The sequence below is a fragment of the Eptatretus burgeri genome, chromosome 17 (assembly GCF_056783735.1).
Source record: "Eptatretus burgeri isolate ZD-2024b chromosome 17, Ebu_testis_v1, whole genome shotgun sequence".
Taxonomy (NCBI): Eukaryota; Metazoa; Chordata; class Myxini; order Myxiniformes; family Myxinidae; genus Eptatretus; species Eptatretus burgeri.
In genome coordinates, this window is record NC_140977.1 from 24,802,973 (window position 1) to 24,825,362 (window position 22,390).

Below are 22,390 nucleotides of genomic sequence, written 5' to 3' on the forward strand. Positions count from 1 at the left end.
TTGAGTTGCGCAAGAGAGAACGGGCTATGCAATGAATGAGTGAGTGCGTGTTGAGCCAACAGAGAAGGTTGAGGGCCAGAGGAAAGACAGCGTGGGAGGTCCGAGACAGTTTGGAGGACAGCCAGGCCACCAACATCTGTCCATTGGCACAGAAGGTCCTTTGCTACAGCCACCTGATGGGAGTTAGCTAGTAGCCTGGAGGCCTTGGGTTCTACTGCATTCACCTTGTGTAGGTGTGATGCAACAGCGGCCCCTTGATATGGGATCACATGTGGCGATAATTACTACACTACATATGAATGCCGAAGGTGCTATTAAATACTAGTTATGGCTGATAAAGGCATCGCTCGATGGAGTGTTCCAAGGTGGTTTCCCAGTCTTGGAGGCCAGTTTTAGAGATGCGGTTGTTGTTGATGGGAGATTAGAATGTCTCCCACCACCTTGCTCATTCTGATTGAGGCCCCTTCCCTTTTTAAATGTCCCTTCTGCATCAGTGGGTAATTATCTCTGACAATAATACCAAAATTCGATTAATTTACTCCCCCTGTTGTGTTTCTTCATTTGTCCTTGCATGCGAAGCCCCCCCTCTTCCCTGCAGAAGCTTGTGTGTTTTAACAACTCTTGATGTGAGTAGTTTAAACGAGCTTGAACTCTTTTATGCTGAGAAACTTGCCCCTGAAATTCTACGAACTATTTTTTTCTTGCTGATGAGGGTATCGAGTCCGAAAACAACTGTCCTTTGCAAACCCCATGTGAACATCGTGCGCTGCTCCATTTGGTTGGTAGTCCAGGGCACTGCGCTGAAGAGTAAAGGGGAGTTCTCTTCTTTTTCTTTTCACCGGAATCTTTCTTGCCACACAATTTCCATCCCATCTTTAATTGAAACTGAGACAGCTCCTTGAACTATGTCACAGACGTGTGTCTTTCCCATTGGTTCCTCTTCGGTGACTTGTGAACCGCAATGCACATTCTTTTTCAAAAGGGGTGATCTATTTATTGTGTATGCACCGGGAAATTGGGCACAGTTAAATTGAGCAATTTGAAAATGGGACAGGTAAAAGGGAATGAGGTTGGAGGAGGTAGTAAAGTAGTAATGGGAGTGGTGGAAAAGGGGGGGGATTGGAATGAGTTTGGAATTCTCTGTTCTTGCGTATGGCGGCTTGGCTGCCGGGTAGCTATCATTTCTTGGAAGCGCGGCTGTGCCCCTCTACCAGTACACTGGTACTCATTCCGCCAACCTCAGAAGGATGACAGGCTGAATCAACCCCACCTCATGTTAATTCAGCAGCCAATGGGACTCAATCTGAGGACCCTAAGATCCCAAACCAGCCACTCTAACCACTAAGCCAATAACAGGCTTGAGTTAGGAGTAAGGAGAGGGAAGAGAAGGGGGCATACATGGGAGCGTATGGAGGAAGTGCAGACAAGCATTGCACCACATTTGTGTACGAAATAAATAGATTGATCCTCCTCCTCAGCATTTTGACTTGCTTTCACTTCCCATCCCAATCTCCCACAGACCTCTACGGAAGAATCTGGACCCACAACCCCAGCAGACGACCTGTTGCCGTCCAACGAAGTTTCGTCGACTACTCTCAGCTCTGCTCCACCGAGTCTTTTGACCACTGCATGACTTTGGCAACCCAATGCTGGCCTGACAAGGTTGACTCGGATGAAGAGCTGGAGTACATGGAGAAGAGTGCGGAAAACTCAACTCGGTGATGACTTTGCGGGAGACCCTCTGATCGCTCCAGAAGTACTGAAGGGAAAATGGAAGACTGCCTATTGGAAGAGGAAGCGACATTGGTGGAAGGAATGTGATAGTGTGATCGGGATGGTTATTATTATTGTTTTATTTTGAACGATTATGTTCATGATTGCGATCACAATGTTGATGGTTTGACAACCATAAAATTTCCTTGTTATGCCAAATGGCATGACGTGATGAGACCAACAACCCAATGGGATCCACATTTAGATTGTTTGGATAATAATTCCATAATATTCAAATTTTATCGTTTAAATTGAATATTGGAAAGATGCAAAGCAAATTGCAGCCTTCGGTACACTGCTTCCATCGCAGGTCCTTCCGCTCCATTAAATAGGTTCACAAAACTCAGGACCTCCCCAGCTTCTGCCCCTCACAATCCGCTTTTTAGCCCTCACTCTTTGCCTCCATCCATCCATCCATTGGGACCATACTCCGTGCAGAGCGTTGGTGCTGCCGAAGCAGTCTCCTTGGTTAATGGACACAATCCTGGATGGGTCGCCACTCCGACGTAGTACCACCAGCATGCTGGCACTCATTTTGCCGACCTCGGAAGGATGAGAGGCTGAGTTAACCCCACCTGGTATTAACTCAACAGCCGAGTGGGGTTTGAACTCAGGATCGTAGTATCCCAAGCCCACCACCCTAACCATTAAGCCAACACCAGGCATATACTCTTTGCCTCCAGTGTCTCCCTTTCTCTTTGATTCCTACAAGTCTCTTCCTATCAGCTGTTCTGCCATTTCCTGCATCCCCTTGCCAAACCCACCATCCAACCTTTTCCTCTCACACATGAATCTCACGATTTTTTTGCCATCCCTTCACACCCTGATTCTCAGTCTTGCCCTCGCCAACCCCCTTTGACGTGGTCCCAGTGCGCCGCTCAACATTCGGCTCACCTTCCTTCACCCTTTGACACCTTACAGCCTTGCTTGCTCATGCCTCCTATTCTCGCCATTTTGCACCTCTCGCTCTCACCCTTTGTAACCCATGACCTTCACCGTAAAGCAAACTTTGACCTTCGACCTGATTTATTCTGCCGCTCTGGTCTCACCGGATTCTATGCACCTTCAGTGATGACCTAGCACAGAAAATCCTTTTTGGATCCTTAATATTATTTTATTTTTTTTAAATAGTTTTAGGGTTGGGGTGGAGGGAACGTTGGGGTAAAAGCTACAAGCTCATGAGCATTTTATTTTTTTACCTCCTAATGTTACGTTCATATTAATTTTTTGTTTTACGTCCATGTTTACTGCCTTTTGGCGTCCTCTTTATGACGGATTATTTTTCAAGCTGTATTTATGAAATGATCACACTTATTTAACCCCCAGGCCTAAAAGGATGTTGCTGTTATTATTATTATTATTATTGTCCTTTTAATCGAAAGAAGAAATGACTTGGTGGTGTGTTAGTGATGGTGCTATATGAACGAAATGTGTTTCAGGAGTTTGTTTTCTAACCCTTCCTCCTTTTTAGAAAAAAAAAAAAATGAAAGTAATTCCATGAATTTTTTCACTCGGATGGGAGTGCTCTCGTGACCGGGATGATATCGAAGATTTTTCACACGGGGTTAACCTTGTTCTGATTGTTATTTGTTCCTTTTCTCATCACCGAAATCCAATGATAGCTGTGTCGAGTAGATTCATAAAGCTTTCATCCGAGTTTGTAATTTGGACATCTGCATCGCGTCGAATGTCCATCGGTCCATCTCATAGTGGTACTCAGTCCCAGTTATGCATGTTGGGAGCACTTGGGCCTTTTGATGTGCTCTTTGCTCCAAACCTTCACCTGTTCTTGCTGGGTTTCTTTTATTCTTCTTTTTTTTTTTTTAAATTTTCACTTGTTTGTTGGAACAAAACTGCATAAAAAAAAAAAATCCCGCTTCGTTTTGCCTTGGCTACAGCTCCTCGTAGCACGACTATACATACAGTGTTGACAGATATGCACTGCACGAGAATAAAAAAAAGAAATAAACAAATGTCTGCAAATAATAAATGTGCACAAAATGGTGGTGCATGTCTTTTTATTGTTGATTGTTCATTGTTCGTTGTCGTAGCATGTCGAGAGCTGTGAATGACTTTGGGCAGAGATGGTACATGAATCAACTGTGTTTATGGTAGACAGGGGTTCCCTAATCCGCATGAGGTTCGGAGTGTTTTGCAGTTTTCTTTTTGCGATCAGTGCCATCGATTGGCACATCCGAGTTATGGTCCAATATACATTTCGACTGGCGTACAATGCTATCCCCAGGTTTAGAATCATTCAAGCTGGCAGCAGCCGATGGATTTGTTCCATGAATTTGCTTTCTGGATGTGAGAGGCATCCAGGTCGTGAGTCATAAAGAGGCATAATGGGCTTTCTAAAAGCAATGATTATTGACTTTTGTTAAAGTCTCGCTTGTGATTTTGGACCTGTTATGAACCAATCTGTCCTCTTGGCAAGAAATTGTCAATATCCCTCTGATCACGGTCCTGATAATAATTTTGATGTTTTTTTTTTTGAAGTAAGGATGGCATGATCACAACTCTTGTGCTTTTTATTCTGGAATACATAATGAAAATTTTTGGCTGTTGCTACTTGCTTGAGGAAGCTCTCCTGAGTCAGGAGACCCTCACGGACTCTGAGTCACGAGGTCCTCATGAATTGTGCACACTCAGGACTCTCTGCTTTCGATCTTAATCTTTTCTCTCTTGGCTGTCACGAGATATTTTTTTTTCAGCAACCAGAAAACGTTGATCGTTATTTTGTTTTATGCATTTTCAACTACTGCGTACATGTACACTGAAGAAACTTGGTTTGCTGAACTTGCAACCACCGTGGACTTTGCCGTAACCCTTGTTCCAATCGCTGTGTAAAACAGTTTGGAGGTGTGCGGTTTTATGCGGTACGAGGAGAGTATACACCCACTGCGTGGGTCAAGTTTGCGCATTACTTGCTGAAAAAAAAAGTAGAGTCTGTGTTTTGCAAGAAGACGATAGATGTTTGCTCTAAAAGTTCTCCGGGGTGGCCACAATGTCTTGTCACCCCTTGTAAAAATTGACACGTTGCCTTTTATCCGATTCAACACTGAATGGTTCTACAAGTTATACCACATACATATGGAGTACTCTTTTACTTTATTACACATTTTGCCGCATGTGACACAAGCCATAAGTGTCCAGTGGATCCCTCTGTGCTCCATCATTGTCATTGCGGAGAAGAATTCTGCGCTGTGTTCTGTGGGACATTTTCCGGAGCATTTGTGGGGTGATACGATTAAAATCAAGTCTCACTGCTTGTTTAACGTCATCAGTGCTTTCATAGGAGCAGTAGAGACGCATGCAAAAGGAGTAGTACAGAGAGGGTGTTAACACCAACGGCAGAGTTGAAGGCCAACATAGAGTGAGACTTGGATAAACAATGCGTGGGTCGCAATGGGGGGCAGGAGATGATCGATGGCATGGACAAGATGGATAAAGAAGGAAACCCCAAATTTGTAAGGAGGATTAGGGAGGGGGGGGTTAACAATGGTGGAAAAGTTCATCGTTTTGGATTGGGGATGATCTGAGATGGTGGTGAACAGCTGTGTTGAAGGCCTAGATTAAAGAGGATATGGAAGTTGGTTCCAACGGAGCACCATTTTCTCAAGACTGCATGGGGTAAGGTGTTCTCGTGTTCTATGAACTCTCCAGTTGTTTTTATATTTGTTAAAATGGTGAATTTCTGCGGTGTATTTTGCGTCGATCTTGACAATAGGGAGGATTGGTTGTCGTATTATAGACCGCCTTCAGTTCATCTGACGTGAGAATTGTCAGAAAACGGAGGAGAGTGTGGCAATGAAACATAGGAAAATCAGATATTGAACCGAGAAACTATCCCGACACTCATGTCTGTTCATTGTATTTCGTGAATGGTAAGTGGTCAGATGTTTAACATTTACATTTGTGATGAAAATTGCAAACCTCGACGATGACCTGACTGGGATGTACCTGACTGAGAGAGAGAGAGGAGAGGAGAGGAGAGGAGAGGAGAGGAGAGGAGAGGAGAGGAGAGGAGAGGAGAGGAGAGGAGAGGAGAGGAGAGGAGAGGAGAGGAGAGGAGAGGAGAGGAGAGGAGAGGAGAGGAGAGGAGAGAGAGATTTCTATTGCTGCCACTTGTTTGTACTGAAAGGAAATGGTACGAACTCAACACCTCTCATCCAAGGATATCTCTTATATTTCCTATATTTCCATGAGTCCAATTTGCATTCAGGAACAGAACAGTTAGGTTAACCATTTTGAAATGGACACTCTTCCTTCTAAATGCTGAAAACAATGTTGAAAGACAATTTGAATTCCAGATTTCATGCTTGGAAGGTTAAGAATGTCCTCCAAGCAGAACTGAGTCACTAAAAACAAGTACAGTGGCTCCAAAAAGTCTACACCCCCTTTCAAAATTTTCACCTTTTGTTGCCTTATAGCCAAGAATTAAATTTCATTAAAACAGACTTTTTCTACCTTTATTTACACATCGTAACCCAACAACTTCCAAGTGAAAAAATTCTACAAATTTCAGAAAGAAAAAATTAAAAATACAAAATTGGAATATCTTGGTTGGATGTGTCCACCACCCCCTTTATAATAGCAATTGTAAATTAGCTCAAGTGCTACCAATCACCTTAAAAAAAAAAAATCACACGCCAAGCTAATTGGCCTCCACCCATGTTCAATTGTAGTGATTCTGATTATTTCAGAATAAAATCAGCTGTTCCTGGAAGGTTTCCTCTGCTGGGTAGTGCATTTCACAGCAATGACTCAACCATGAGGACCAAGGAGCTTTCAAAAGACCTCCGGGATAAAGTTTTAGAAAAGCACAGATCAGGGGATGGGTATAAAAATATTTTAAATGTCTTGACTGTGCTCCAAGGGATATTCAAGGCCATCATGAAGAAGTAGAAGGTGGATGGTACTACAAAGTGGATGATCAAGCAAGGAGGAGACTGATCAGAGAGGCCACCAATAAGCCAATAGCAACTTTGAAAAAGCCACAGGCCTTTATGGCAAAGACTGGTGACTGTGTACACATGATAATAATATCCCAAGCACTCCAAAAATCTGGCCTATACTGTCGGGTGGCAAGAAGGAAGCCACGACTCAAAAAAGTCCACCTTGAGTCCCATTTGAGGAATGTAACAACAACAACAAAAAAAACATTCTGGGGATTCATGTGGCAAAAAGTTTTGTGGTATGAAGAAACCAAGATGGAACTTTTTGGCCAAAATGCAAATCGTTACATTCAGCACAAACTCAACAAAGAACACCATCCCTACTGTGAAGGAAGCATGGTGGTGGCAGCATGGTGTTATGGGGATGTTTCTAATCAGCAGGGACTGGGGCACTTGTCACGACAGAAGGGAAAGTGTATGGAGCAAAATAATAGAGAAATCCGAGAGGAAAACCTGCTGCCCTCTGTAAGAAAGCTGATATTGGGACGTAAGTTCACCTATCAGCATGACAACGACCCGAATCACACAGCAAAGCTACACTGGAGTGTGTAAGGAACAAAGAGATAAATGTCCTTGAGTGCTCCAGTCAGAGTCCTGACCTAAATCCAATCGAAAATCTGGGGCATGACTTGAAGATTGCTGTCCATCAACGCTCCCCACGCAACTTGACTGAGCTTGAACAGGTTTGTACAGAAGAATGGGTAAATATTGCCCAATCAAGGTGTGCAAAGTTGGGAGACACCTATCCCAACAGATTCACAGCTGCAATTGCTGTCAAAGGTGCTTCCACCAAGTATTAACTCAGTGGGGTGGACACTTATCCAAACAAGACATTCTAGTTTTGTATTTTAGTTAAATTTTTGAAATTTGTAGAATTTGTTTTTCACTTAGAAGTTGTGGGTTACGATGTGTAAATAAAGGTGGAAAAAGTCTGATTTAATGCAATTTAATTCCAGGCTATAAAGCAACAGAAGGTGAAAATTTTTAAAGGGGGGGGGTTGTAGACTTTATATGGGCACTGCACACAGCACTGGCACAAAAGGCTTCGTCAGCATTCCTTCATCATTTCAAAAGTCATGTGCTGTATTCATATAGGTCTGTGTTGTCTATAACCTGTCTTGTTACAATATCGCTTCCTCGACAGTGTCCATCCAACCAGAGGCGGATTGAGATTTTTTGGGGCCTTGTGAACAAAAAATATTTCGGCCCAAAACACACAGAAAAAGAGGACTGTTATTTTTGACCAAAAAGGACCAAAAAAAGATGACCAAGTTATTTTCATTCCCCCCAAAAAAAGAGTACTCCGTGTTATTTTCACACTCGCTAAGCCGATGTTGCTTTTAGACTCAACTACAAAACATCCGGAGGAATTCCCATGTTTTACTTCCTCCCCCTGCCCCGGAAAAAAAAATGCCATGTTAGGGTGTTCCATTACCAGGCAACTGGCTATCGCTTTCAGTTACCAAGTTTTTATTTTCTTTTTTTTTTGGCACAGACAAGGCTCGTGAGTCATGAAAGAGAAAAACATTTCTTGAGAATTAACATGAGTTATACAAATTTTATTAGATCCTCGTGGAGGATCTCGAAGTCTTACTAACGTTGTTGTTGTTGTGGACTTTTTTGTTTCACAACCTACAGTTTTCATCGAAACTTCATGAAACTTGGCATATAAATGTAAAAATACCCTGCGCAGATAGTAACCATCTCCGATTTTGAAAATTCCTCCGAGAAAAAAAAGTTATGACGTCAAAATATCTCCGCTAATGGAAATCGCCTAAAAATTATCTCTGAAACCTGGCATGCTTTTTGAATTCTGTTTGTGGGAATGGAACAGGGCATTAGCAGAGATGAATTACCGTACATATGATACATCACTATGATGTCATATCCATTTTTTAAGACGTCATTCCTATTTTTTGACATTTTTTGTTTCACAACCCAGAGTTTTCATCGGATCTTCGTGAAACTTGCCATGTTTATGCAGAAAGCCCACGCACAGGCAGTAACCATCTCCGATTTTGGAAATTCTTCCTAGAAAAAAAGTTGACGTCATAATATCTCCGCTAATGGAAATCGCCTATACCATTATCTCCGAAACTAGGCAAGCTGTTTGAATTTTGTTTGCGGGAATCGAACAGGGCATTAGCAGAGATAATTATTTATCGCAAACCTGATACATCACAATGATGTCATATTCGTTTTTATGATGTCATCATTAAGAGGATGAGGATCTTAGCTCATTTGAGCTTGTTTTGATTATTGTTGCATTTGTAAACATGAAACGTAGTTATTATTGCACTCGCTTTCTCGACTAACCTCACCTCACAATAATTTTGTAATAGTCCAAGCTCGTTAAACATCAGGGAAAAACAAGTTTTTAATCGATTCATTATGTGACGGTGCTTTCTTTTCTTGAGATGGAGGATGTAGCATTCCCTTTGCGCTGTGTTTATCACTCAAAGTTGCTACGTTTTGTCGGCAAAGTGAGATCGCACCCTTGGGCCCCCCCCCCCCCCGTCTCGAAAGATTGTGAACCAAGAGCAGTCGTGTGGGGCCCTTTGCAATTGCAGCCCTCACACTGCATCTGCATGGGGGGGGGGCCCACCTTGAACTCTGGGCCCTGCGTGCCCGTACGTTAATCTGTCACTGTGTCCAACACATCGACATACCCAAACTTCGGGACAAGCTTTCACCCTGATTGTCTGGTCAAGAAAAAGCACAGAAAGCACAATAACAATAAGTATCTATTATGTTTACAAATACCGGGCGTAGTGGCGTGCGCCTGTAATCCGGCTACTCGGAGGCTTGGGTTGGAGGTTCGCTTGTGGACGGGTGCTCTGCGCTGGGCCGCGATATGAGAGGGTGTAGGGCAGCCCGGAATCATGGCGAAACCCAATCCTTATCCCTGTGTTGTAAGAGGCGACCAGGGTTGCGTCAGGAAGGGCATCCAGCGTAAAACCCATGCCAAATCAGAATGCAGATCATAACGGATGATCCGCTGTGGCGACCCCTAATGGGAGCAGCCGAAAGACGAACAACAACATCTATTATGTTTACAAACATCTTTAACAGCTCACTGGAGTTAGGACCAGAGGATTGGAGAGTAGCAAATGTAACACCATTATTTAAGAAAGGATCCAGAGAAGAATTTGGGAAACTACAGACCTGTTAGTTTGACTTCAGTTGTGGGGAAGGTGTTGGAGACATTAATTAGGGACCAGTTGAGGAACCATTTAAATAAATACAGACTAATTAAAGGTAGTCAGCATGGGTTTAGCAAAGGTAGTTCCTGTCCAACAAACTTTTTCGAATTTTATGAAGCAGTGTCTGATTGGGTGGATGAGGGGAAGTGCAGTGGACATAGTATATCTAGACGTTAAGAAGGCATTTGATAAGGTACCACATCGGAAGCTGTTAGCTAAGGTGAGGGCTTGCGGAGTGGTTGGTCAGGTCGATAATTGGATTGCAAACTGGCATAGTGGTAGGAAGCAAAGAGTGGCTGTGAGTGGGAAGATGTCTTGCTGGGAGGATGTAAGTAGTGGGGTACCTCAGGGATCAGTACTCGGACTATTATTATTCATTATTTAAATCAACGATTTAGATAGTGGGGTGAGGAGTAAGCTTTCCAAATTTCCAGATGTCACAAAGCTTGGAGGTAAGGTGGATAGCAGAGTAGGTGATGATCAGATTTAGGAAAGTATTGACACCTGCATAATTGGGCAAAATATTTGCAGAGGTAATTTCACCTGAACAAGTGTAAGGTTCTCAGGATGAGTGAGAATCATAAAAATATGGGCAATACCTCTGGATGCTCACCTGGTAGCGGCTGGATAAGGAAACCAGGGTACCACGGGAAGGGGTGAATGACCCACAAAATGTGATGGAGAAGAAAGTAAATACCGATGGATTTTTAGCTTATTTGGAATTTACATTCGAGATAAGGTATTGTCATCGCGCGCCGTCCGTCCATCTGCCCGTCCGGCTCCTTTTTTGACTTCTCTGGCCAGATGAAATTTTGCAGCAATGTTTCTCTCCTGACTGGTAACAGGAATTACAAAGCTCATTCCGGTCACTTGAATTTAAGTATGTCAAAATGGCCAACTTAGTAAATTTCTTCAAAAATCTTCTGCTGAAGACCCACCAGTCAGAATAACAAATTTGGATTACAACATTAGGCCAAGGCAGGGATGTTAAATTGTGAAGGTCATGCCGATCACGTGACTGGAAGTGTGTCAAATGGCTGACGAGGTCAATTTTGGGGAAAATCGTGTAAATTCCGTCAAAAATATTCTCCAGACCCACCCACCAGTCAGAATGCAACCAAATATGGTGACAACATTAGAACAGGGTCCTGATGTTAAATTGTGGAGGCCATGCAGATCACATGACCAGCCATGTGTCAAAATGGCAGCCACGCAAATTCCTTCCAAAATCTTCTTCCTTCCAAACCCACCTGTCAGAATGTGAATAAATTTGTGTTGGAACATTATGGTAGGGTAGGGATGTTAATTATATTGTGGAATTCATGCGGATCATGTGACCAGAAGTGTGTCAAAATTGCCGACTTCGTCAACTTTTGGGAAAAATCGCATTAATCCCTTTCAAAATATTCTTCTCTAGACCCACCCATTAGAATGCTACCAAATATGGGTTATAACATTAAGACAGGGTCGTGATGTTAAATTACGGAGGTCATGCCGATCACATGACCGGAAACGTGTCAAAACGGTGGTCGTCGTAAATTCCCCCATCTACTTTCTCAACAATCCTCTTGAAGAAGTCCTTTCATTCAAGCTTCTGGGTCTCATCATCTGCCATGATCTTTCCTGGGAAAGCCACATTTCCAACCTGGCCTCCAAAGCCAGTCGCCGACTGGGCATCCTCCGTCGTGCAATGTCCTTCCTTGGCACACCTGAGCTCCTGACCACATAGAAAGCTTTCGTCCGCAGCTTGATAGAGTACTGCTCTCCCCTCTGGGCTGGTGCTCCCGCCTCTCACCTTTCTCGGCTTCACGCTGTGAAAACCAAGGCATTTAGGATCATTGGTATCTCCTGCAATGTGGCTGAGTCTTTGGGTCTCTCACTCTCTCACCGCAGGCAGGTCGGTGGGCTTTCTGTCTTCTACTATCTCCTCTCTGGCCTGCCCCCCTGCTCTGGTTGAGATATGTCCCCCCCCCCATTATTTCCGCAGGGTGCTCAAGGTACACGAGCAACCGCCTTTTGGTAAAACTATCAAAATCAAGAATCACTGCTCACCTTCACTCTTTCATTCCTCTTTTTCCCCACCTTTGGAACAAACTCCCAAACTCTCTTCAATCCCACTCTTCCCTCCAGGTCTTCAAAACAGCTGTTCTCCCCCATCCAAAAACACGATCTTTTCTACCCTTGCTAATCCGCCCCAAACCCACCTCCTTCAAATTCCCTGCTTTCCTTCCTGAAAGTCCCTGTCGTGTGAGGACCTGAAAGTCCCCTGTGGTGTCTATCTTGTTTACCTTGTGTACCCCCACCCCATACTTCTCCCTTCCACAGATCTCATCATGCTGTTCCACACTGTTTTTTTACCTTCCCTCTCTCACCCCTGTTGTCTCCTGCTCCCCCTTGTTGTACGTTCTGTGTGTTAGCTCTCATACGAGCCTCGACAGTGTTTACAAAATGAAATAAATAAATAAATAAACTTCGTAAAATATTTTGAAAATCTCATAAATTCCTTCAAAAGTCTTCCCCACCAGGTACACCATTCATAATTCCACCAAATTTTGGTGACAGCATTAAGCCAGGGCTCAGATAAGCTACAGGTCCGGTGGTCCTATTTTTTGTTTTTGCTGTGACCAAACTGGTACATCACAGGTGATGAAGGCTGTGGTCAAGTTTCATCAAAATTGTGTGTATATTTTCTGAGAAGTAAGCAAATACATATTTTGGGGGCAACTACCTCCTGTAGAACCCCTTAAACCCCGCCTCTTCTAATGCCGTGAAGAAACTTTGGTAGATCATGGGTGATGAAGGTTGTGGTCCACTTTCATCGAAATCATGTAGTTTTGGAGAAGAAAGCACATACATATTTTGGGGGGTAACTCCCCCCCCCCCACCCCGTAGACCCCTTTAGACCTGACTATTTTTAATGGTGTGAACAATATTTGGTACATCACGAGTGATGAAGCTTGTGGTCAAGTTTAATCAAAATTGTGTGTGTAGCTTCAGAGAAGAAGTTGCAAGTGTTTGTGGACGGAGGGATGGACGGACCGATGGATGGATGACGCACCATCCCGTAAGCTCCTCGGAACTACGTTCCAGATGAGCTGAAAATAGAACCACGGGTCCTGAAGCTCACCTGAATCAGGAGCAACAGTCAATGACGTCATAAAATATCGAAATTTTGTTCATACACAGAATCTGATCACGTGATTGGTTCAATGGAAGCCCTCTCGATGCTGATTACAGTGACCCATGTTTACCGGTCATGCTTTTGGCTGAGGGCATGGCTGTACTGTTCATGCAATGCCCCCTGTAGGTTAGGGCAGATTTTTTATATATTTTTTAGCATTTTAGGCTTGATTTCAACCCGTTAATGAGCACAGATTTTGATGCGGTTAGATATAGGTTATATAGGTTAAGGTTACACCTTCGTTAGGAATCAGATATGAAGCTTGTGGCCAAGTTTCATCAAAATTGGGTGTTTGGTTCAAGCGATAATGACTGAAGTGTTTACGGACTCACTGACTGACTGACTTACCTACGGAAAATGCTTGATCGCATAAGCTCAGCGGACTAAAGTCCAGGTGAGCTAAAAATAGAGATTACATTATGAAAGGGGCAATTTTGGAGTGTGTCACACAGGAGAAGGATCTGGGGGTGAAAATAGATACAGCATACAGAAAGTAAGCAGATAGCACAGTACCAGGTCACTATAGGTAAAGCAAATAGGGTTTTTAGGTTGTATTCAGACGGGGATCATTTATAAATCAAAAGAGGTGGTTTTAATACTGGATAGGAATTTAGTGAGGCCCATCTAGAATATTGGCTGCAGTTTTGGTCACCACAACTCAGGAAGAACATAGATGCCATAGAGAGGGTTCAGTGCAGGGCTACTAGATTGAATCAGGGCCAAGGGAGATTCAGTTATGAGGAGCAGTTGAAGGAGACAGGGCTTTATTCACTAGAAAGGAGGCGGTTACGAGGAGATATGATGGAGATGTTTAAGATAATGAAAGGTATCGATAAAATAAGTGAAGATTAATTATTCAGCACAGACAATGGGAGGACCAGGGGCCATAGTTTATGAGTAAACAAGAGGAGAGTTACAGAAAAAAACATTTTGCATTTATCTCTTTTTTATGTAAATTGGTCTGGTGTTGATGTGGAACAGGCATGATGGACCGAATGGCCTCCCCTTGTGTCTTATTACCTCCACCACCGAAGGTGGAAGGAGGTTATGTTTTCACCCCATCTGTTTGTGTGCAGGATATCTCAAAAAGTCATGGACGCATTCCGATGAAATTTGGTGGAACGGATGTGTGTGTGACAAGGACGAATTGATTAGATGTTGGTGAAGATCCGGATCCGAGAATTTTTGATGTGATTTTTCACCATTGAGAGAGAGACAGGGCCAAAAATCATATACAGTATAGCACGATATTTCAAAAAGTTATGGACGGATTCGGACGAAACTTGGACAGGTTGACAAGGTGAGAAACAGGGTGACAAGGACGAATTGGTTCAATTTCAGTGAAGATCCCAATCTAGAAGATCCAGATACAATAATTTTTTAATAATTAAAGTTTCTTCACCATTGAGAGATGGGGACAAAAACGATATATATCAAAAATGTATTGGACACGATACGTTTTACTGGATCAGGCGTCGCGTGGCCGCGTGGTCATGTGTGTGTACAAATTGCTGATGCCGCTAAACACCCTCCATTAAAGGCTTGAGGGTCGTTCCCTCATCCCCATGATCTGTTTGAGGGGACAATGACAAGCTGAGTCACTACGTCAACGTCTGTACCATTGACCTCAAAAAGGCCTTTGATTTGATAGATGATACGAAAGCAACACGTAAGCTGATTCAACTTGACATCGACCCAGCGATCATCCCTATCATATCTGGCTTTCTTTCTGTTCGTTCGCAGACTCTGCACTATAACAGTGCCACATCAACATCCCAGATCGTGCGGTGCCTCTCAGGGGACTAAGCTTGGGTCCATTATGTTTTTGATAATGGTCAACGATGCTGTGTTTAGTTGTGACAACATGTAGAAATATGTGTATGACCTTACGCTCATAGAGATTGTCCCCAAATCACAAGAAGGTGCTCTACAGATACACACTTGGATGTTCTTTCTGCATGGAGTCACGACAATTCCATGCAGCCAAAGCCTCAGAAATGTAGAGTTGTGCAAGTTAGCTTTCTGTGTACTGACCTCCCATGATTTGTATTAACTAGTACGTGCCCATAAAAAATAAAAATAAAAAATTTATAAATAAATATTCAAATCGTGAGCAAAAAACAATAACCACACAGGCTGTTTCTTCGCTCTCGCGTGCCCGTACGTGCGTGGCCCGGAAGTTCGCATATTATTCGCAGTTACGATTATTCGCAATTTAGTTTTAATGCCCAAATATTCAATTAGCGCCAACGTATTTTGCCTTTTCGCAATGTCATCACAAGGAAAAACAAAAAGAGAAGAGAAGAGAGAGAAAAAAAAATTACTTCCTGGTTCGGAGCACACCAGCTCACTCTGATGTTACCGAAATTTATACACCGTCTAATATGAAAACGATCATAACTTGGGGCATTGTGTTTATCTATAAATGCGCATAAGAAATCGAGAAATTATTAGAATACACGAAGTCATCACTATCCGGAAGCCCGTACGTTGTAACCCGTAATGGGGAACGCGACTGAGCTTCCCTTCCCCCATCGGCCACGCCCACGCAACAACGTGTCTTGTCATTGGTTTGGTAAATAAATGGCCATAACTTGGGAAGCACTTGTCCGATTAATATTGTTGCGGATTCGCGCCCGCCGGCGTGCGAACGGCCACGTAACTCGAATCGCGGCACGTCGCCCACCGGACGGACAATCCCGTCGTGACCCTCTCGGACTAACGCCGGGAACTAGTCACGGGTGGGCCTTTCGGCCTCACCACGATCGTGCCAATCGGCCCCCCGCGTGGGATAGGGTTGCTCGCCAAATTCGACCTACCTAAGTACCCACACGGAGGGTAGACCGGGCGATCGCACTGGGCTGGGTCTCATGGCTGGGACACGTGGCTCCTTTTGGCAGGCACGACCCTCTGCCGATTCTCCGACGATGGCACCCCCGGGCACTACACTGCCTCCGAGCTGACCAGCTCCCTAAACACCGGGGAGTGCCCCCCATGGCACCTCCCCTGAAACGCACACGTGGCAGGCTGGCTTCCCAGGCCCCTTTCCGAGGGTCACCCGTGCGCACAACACTGCCCACGCGGCTAACGGCGCCCCGGGCCCCCGCACCAAGCGGGCGCACCCGTGCCCACTACGCTATCACGGCCCCCCATGGGCCCTTGGCCTACTACGGCCGACTAGCCTGGTGCCCGGGGTACCCACTCAGCGATACTCACCTTTCGCAGCCACGCTCCCAGCCCATCAACAGGGCTCCTGCACCCCTCCAAATGGGTCTCGAGCCTACTTTCCCACCAACAACAAAACGACCTCCATTTTTCAATTTGACTAACCCAGCTAACTCACTTTATACTGACCCCGGGGTCCCTTGGGCGGGAGTCACTCCTCCCCCCAATCACTCATCGCACCATGCAGTCCCCATTCGCTCCATACACACAGACCTGCTGGCCTCACTCACTCACCAAGCACATGCTTCCACTTCACTCACCAACAACTCTTCAACACACTCACCGCTGAATTCTGCCATCCTTCTAACTACATCCCCTAACTAACTCGTGCTCCCACGTCGTCCCTTACACTAAAGCACGTTCCTTTTAACACTACGTAGCTAAACTACGTCCCCTCTACACATTCACAAGTCTGTCACTGTCTCCAAATCTCTAAAATAACTTTCCCAACCTAAATCTCGCTACAATCCCTCTAACTCATCCATTCCACGGACTCCATGAGGACTTATCCCTGCCCCATGAAGTCGGTCTAACTAAGCTAACCCTTCCCCCTAACTAGTTTCCATCCTGTGCCCTGGTCAAGGGGGTCTTCCACCCCTTGCCCAGGAATCCTGTGCACCCGAAAGTGAGGCTTGCTGTTCTTTTTTTTTTTTTTCTAATTGCACAGCACCAGCGCGGTAACTCACAGCTCGCGCACTTTGCACCTGCCCGTGACGTAATGCAGCTGCACGTGTACCTCGTCCCTCCTTGGACGGTACCATCCGGCAGGGATACCCCTCCTGCCGGATTCCAACCCCACGTGCAGCCATGACGTCACCGTGCGCATAAAAAAAAACAAGCCCCACGTCTCGAGGGGTTCCCCACGCGAACACATGTGCTTTGCCCGTTGGAGCTTAACACACACGATCGCGTGGATAACCCATCCGGTCCAAATCCGAAATCCTGCCGAAACTTTGTCCGTCCGCGGGATCGGCAAATCCACCGCGTGCGTTTCCGGACCGGGACTTCACTCTCGCAAGTGAGCACGTGGGGGCCTCGTGCGTTGCACAGCACGGACCTCGCGCTCGCTGCTGGGTGAACCCAGCACGGTTCGCAAAACATCCACAGCCGCTACTCGGCTTTCTTTCCTCTGTGGCAGTCTCCGTCGCCATTCAACACACGCACTCCCGCGTGTTACGACGCTCACACTCCACTCCATTACATTCGCCCCGGGAGACGCGGCTGCATGTTCACACATGCCCACCGACATCTCCCTCACACACAGCGACCTTGCACACGCTGTCTCTCTCACACTCGGCCGCTCACTCACGCATGCCATTACCCTTGCACACGTGGCTCCACTCACTCGCGGCCTTTCACTCACTCGTGCCATTTCCCTCACACAAACCATACTACTCACACACGCGGGGGCACTCATCCGCGGTGCCTCACTCACACACGCGGGGGCACTCATCCGCGGTCCCTCACTCATACACCGTGCCTCACTCACACACGCGGGGGCACTCAACCGCGGTGTTTCACTCACACACGGCGCGCTGGGAAGAACGCCCTTCTGCACACTTACCACCACACCACTCACACACGGGGTCGCTTCCACACACGGGGTCTTTGTCACACTGGGGATTCGTGTCCCCACAAGGGTCTCCGGGGCCTCTATACCCCCCAAGCTCTCCGTGCACCTGTCCACAGCACTCCTCCCCTCGACCTCGCAAAGCACGACCGAACCCAGCTGGTCGTGACTCGCCTCAAGGGGGCATACTCCCTCCCCTCGTTCCTGGAGGAGGCCATCCAGCTGCTCGCACTGGGTCTCCACCCAGTCCACCAGCTCACCCCCATTGTCCTCCACTACCTCCGTGTGTGTGTGTGTGTGTGCGTCACTTACCCCGTCTTCATCGTGTAGTCTTCCCTCTATCGTTCCTATCTCGTGTGTCTCTGCCAACTCAGTCACCTCTTCACCCTTTACCTCCATTGTCTCAACTATTATTTCCGTCTCTTCCCTTGTTATCTCCCTCGTGCACGTCTCCATCACCCCAATTAGTTTTTCCCTCTCGGTTACCGTCACTTTTTCCGTCACGACCCTCGCCCAACACGTCCCCCGAATTATTTTTTCCTTACCCGCCTCCACCGCGGGCCCGACAGCCGTTGCACTCCCTCCCAGCTCGTTCGCTCCCACACGTGGCGTCGCCATTTTAAGCTCCCCGGTTACTGCCTTCATGCCCGCCTGCAGGCTTCGGCCCATGTTCCGCGTCTCACCCCGCAGCTCTTTCATTCCTTCCTTCATTCCTTGCGCATTTGTTTCCATATTAGTTTTCATGCGTTTTATTTCGTTTGTGAATGTATCAATCTTCGTTTTCACTTCGTTCATATTTGTATCCATTTTGCCAGCATGGCGAATAGCTGGGCCATGTCGGGTGCGCTTGGGTGAGCCGATTCGGCCAGGATCGGGAGGTTTTGGCGGAGGGGGGGGGTGGGGAGGTGTCATACACCGCGGCCGCCGCCGCACCTATTTCGGGCTCTGGGTTCAGTTGGACGAGTTCGTGTTCCTGCACAACCAACATTTCCTGCTCGGGGTTTTCATCCTGGACCATGGATCCTACATTACTACACATATACATTTCTAATACCCCCGGCTCCCGCTCGCCTTGAGACGCCATCTTATTTCTCGTAAAGGGTTAATTTGAATCGCTCGTAATTTGGAGGGAATCGGGGGTCGCTCCTCTCACCCCTGGACCGATTCCCGTGAATTTAGCTGGAGACAGGAGAGCCCGTTTTCCCGTTCTCCGATACCAGTGCCGCGAGGAGGGCGATGAGTTTATATCGCACGACCTGACACCAGTGTTGCGGATTCGCGCCCGCCGGCGTGCGAACGGCCACGTAACTCGAATCGCGGCACGTCGCCCACCGGACGGACAATCCCGTCGTGACCCTCTCGGACTAACGCCGGGAACTAGTCACGGGTGGGCCTTTCGGACTCACCACGATCGTGCCAATCGGCCCCCCGCGTGGGATAGGGTTGCTCGCCAAATTCGACCTACCTAAGTACCCACACGGAGGGTAGACCGGGCGATCGCACCTCGCCGCAGGTCGACTTCGGACACGGGCCACTTTAAGCGACCCGTTCCGTACTATCGGGATAACCGAGCGGTGTTATCGTCAACCTCGACGGTTCGATTAATTATCGGGCGTTTTAGCCCACGACCAACCCTTTACGTGAAGTAAGATGGAGATTCAATAAAGGAAAAGACGAAGCGAAACGGGAAAAACAGTTCAACATAAAGCACATTTATTCCGCGGCAAACGGAAAGCACACATATACAATTATACACCAAAAGCAAATGCAAAAGTAGAAGAAGCACAACAATTCTGCACAAAAAGCAAATGTAACAATGCAGATCTACTACCGACTACCGAGCACACGGCAACACTTATACAGTTTTACTTCACAGACGGCGCCGACAATACATATACTCAAAGCAAAAGAAAAAGGGACCACCCTCAACGATGAGGGGGGCAGACGGGCCTGGGGCCGAGACCGTGTCGAGCCTAGCCGTCTGGTGATGAGCCGCAAAATGGCGGTGGCGCCCCGACTCCGCGGGCCTCGCTGGCACTGCCTGGAAATGGGGTGGGAACGGGGCCCCCTTCTCACACTATCTCAGCGCGGGGGGAAACAGGAGGGGGTTGTTGATGCTCGGGGGAATGAGGATATCTCGCTGGCTCGGGTCCCGCGACGAGCGTCTCCACCGCGACCTCGGTCGCGTTACCGGCCTCCCCTCTCCGCAGCTCCCCGGCTCTGACAAGAGCGCCCTCTCGACTGCCTTCGCCGCCGCCACCTCTCCAACTCTCCCACTCTCCACTCTTCTCAGCTCCGTCCAACTGCTTTCTCTGACTCTTCTCTTCTCAACTCTCCTTGACTGACTCAACTACTTTTTTGGCGAGCGAATGCGGCCCTTTATAGCCCCCGTGGCTTCGCTCCTTCACCTTCGACCCTTTACCTCTCGCTGGCTCCCCATTGGACAGAGGAAAAGTGGGCGTGAATGCTTTTTGATCCGCGAATCTGCATATAGCGATTATACTCCGACGCACCTGGAGGCGGGGCCAAATCGCCCCATGCTCGCTGATAGGACGGAACAGAAGTGGGCGTGAATCGTTTTTGATCCGATTTCTTCGGAAAGGCTGGTGTTTTTGCACCCGCCGCTCGGCGCGCGCCCTGCACGAGTCCAGGATCGGTGTCCACAAGCGGCGCGGGAATGGCGGTGATGCGATGGTTGCGAGAGCGAGATGTGACGGCAAGGGTCGTGGCTGTGGTTGTGAAGCGGCGTTGCGGTTGGTGGTTGTTGTGTGATGGCTGTTGAGACGTGGTTGGTGCTGGTTGTGGTGGTAGTAATGGCGGCTGGTCCAAAATAAAGATAGTAAAAGAAAAACAGCTATCCTGAAGGGTCGCAGCCCGAATGAATGACATTTATTCCCTCTAAACAACGGGTTTGGGCCTAACTACACATATACTTACAGAGATATCTCACCTAAGGGACCTGAATGGTGGTTTGCGAATTTTGTCAACCACAACAATATCAAACCTTGAAAAGGCACATCCTCAGGTCCCCAGCAATATACCTGGCAAGTTTCAATTAGATCGGACCAGTGGTTGTCGAGAAACAGCGGTCACAGACACACACACACACACACACACACACACACACACACACACACACACACACACACACACACACACACACACACACACACACACACACACACACACACACACACACACACACACACTGCTGGAATTATAGATAGATGGCTCAGCACTTGATATAGTATCTCTGCTTTGTCTCCTTGGAGTTACTCTTCAGTCGGACCTAAAATGGGACTCGCAAGTTCAACAAATTATATCGTATGCTTCGCGTTGTCTCAACATCCTGTGCTCGCTGAAGAGAAATGATGTCCTCATCGCAGACTTGATTCTGAGATACACCATGCACATTCGACATCTGCTCACCTTCACTCATTCTACCAAAATCATGAATCACTGCTCACCTTCAGTCTTTCATTCCTCTTTTTTTCCGCCTTTGGAATAATTCAAACACCATTCTCCCCCCCCAGGCCTTCAAAACAGCTGTTCACCACCACCTCTTATCTTCCACCATCCAAAACCTCGATCTTTTTTACCCCCGTTAATCCACCCCAAATCAACCTCCTCTCCTTCCTGAAAGTCCCTGTAATGTCCATCTTTTATACCCGGTGCTTCCTGCCCCATCCCTCTCCCTTCCACAGATCTCCTAATGTCTCTGTTTTGTCCTGTCCTCTCCTGCCGCTCTCGTCTCATGCCCCCCCCCCCCACTGTGCATTGTGTGTTCGCTGTCATCCGTGCCTCGACAATGTATACAAAAAAAATAAAAAAATAAAATCTGTTGGAGTTCGCTGCTTCTGTACGGAGCTCGAGTGTGACCGTGAAGCAGTCACAAAGCATTGAGCGGATATGGAGGAGACTTCATCACATTTCCCGAGACATCCCATAATGCTGATCTCCTCTGTGCCAATAACCTCCCCTCGTTAGTGGAAAGAAGATTCACAATTCTAACTCGTTTTGGACAATCCCTTATTGTGTCTCGTCGTCATCGAAACATACTTCCATACAATCGCCAACACATCACCGGTCTTGATCTCACAAAGTGTCATCATCATCTACATGTTCCAAAAACCCGAACCAAAATATATAACCAATCAACTGTCCCAAACCTAGTACAGCAGTTGAATCAATAGCAAATGATGTTTTCACCATGCTCTCATTGTTCGTTGTTATTGTGCTCATTCACTCGCTCCGTGTATGTCAGCATTTCTAAATTATTGCATTATTCCTGCCTGTTCAAAAGCCTTGGTTTGTGTAAATATTTATGATTTGTCCCTAATACTAGGTTTGAACATCATTACTATTTTTTTTGAAAGACAAGTGTGTTTGTATATCGTAATCGCTTTCCTTTCGCTCTCTCCTATCTCCCTCTCTTTCTCTCTCCTTGCACGATTTTATGGTTTTTCTGCATATTAATTGA

General features: G+C 46.5%; 2 protein-coding genes and 1 pseudogene across 6 annotated transcripts in view; 2 read left to right on the forward strand and 1 right to left on the reverse strand.

Moving 5' to 3' along the window:
• LOC147009576 (uncharacterized) overlaps positions 1 to 3,794 on the forward strand; it is a 74,340-nt gene extending 70,546 nt beyond the window's left edge. For all 5 annotated transcript variants that reach the window (XM_085862209.1, XM_085862208.1, XM_085862207.1 and 2 more), the window contains one exon: positions 1,520 to 3,794. In XM_085862209.1, coding sequence (XP_085718335.1) covers positions 1,520 to 1,633 — 114 coding nt within the window. In that variant the 3' untranslated portion in view covers positions 1,634 to 3,794. The remainder of the gene's footprint in view (positions 1 to 1,519) is intronic.
• Positions 1 to 22,390, reverse strand: part of LOC147009577 (uncharacterized) — a 73,400-nt gene that overhangs the window by 30,263 nt on the left and 20,747 nt on the right. The gene's annotated exons all lie outside the window — the stretch shown is intronic.
• LOC147009578 (signal recognition particle RNA) lies at positions 9,493 to 9,633 on the forward strand (annotated as a pseudogene).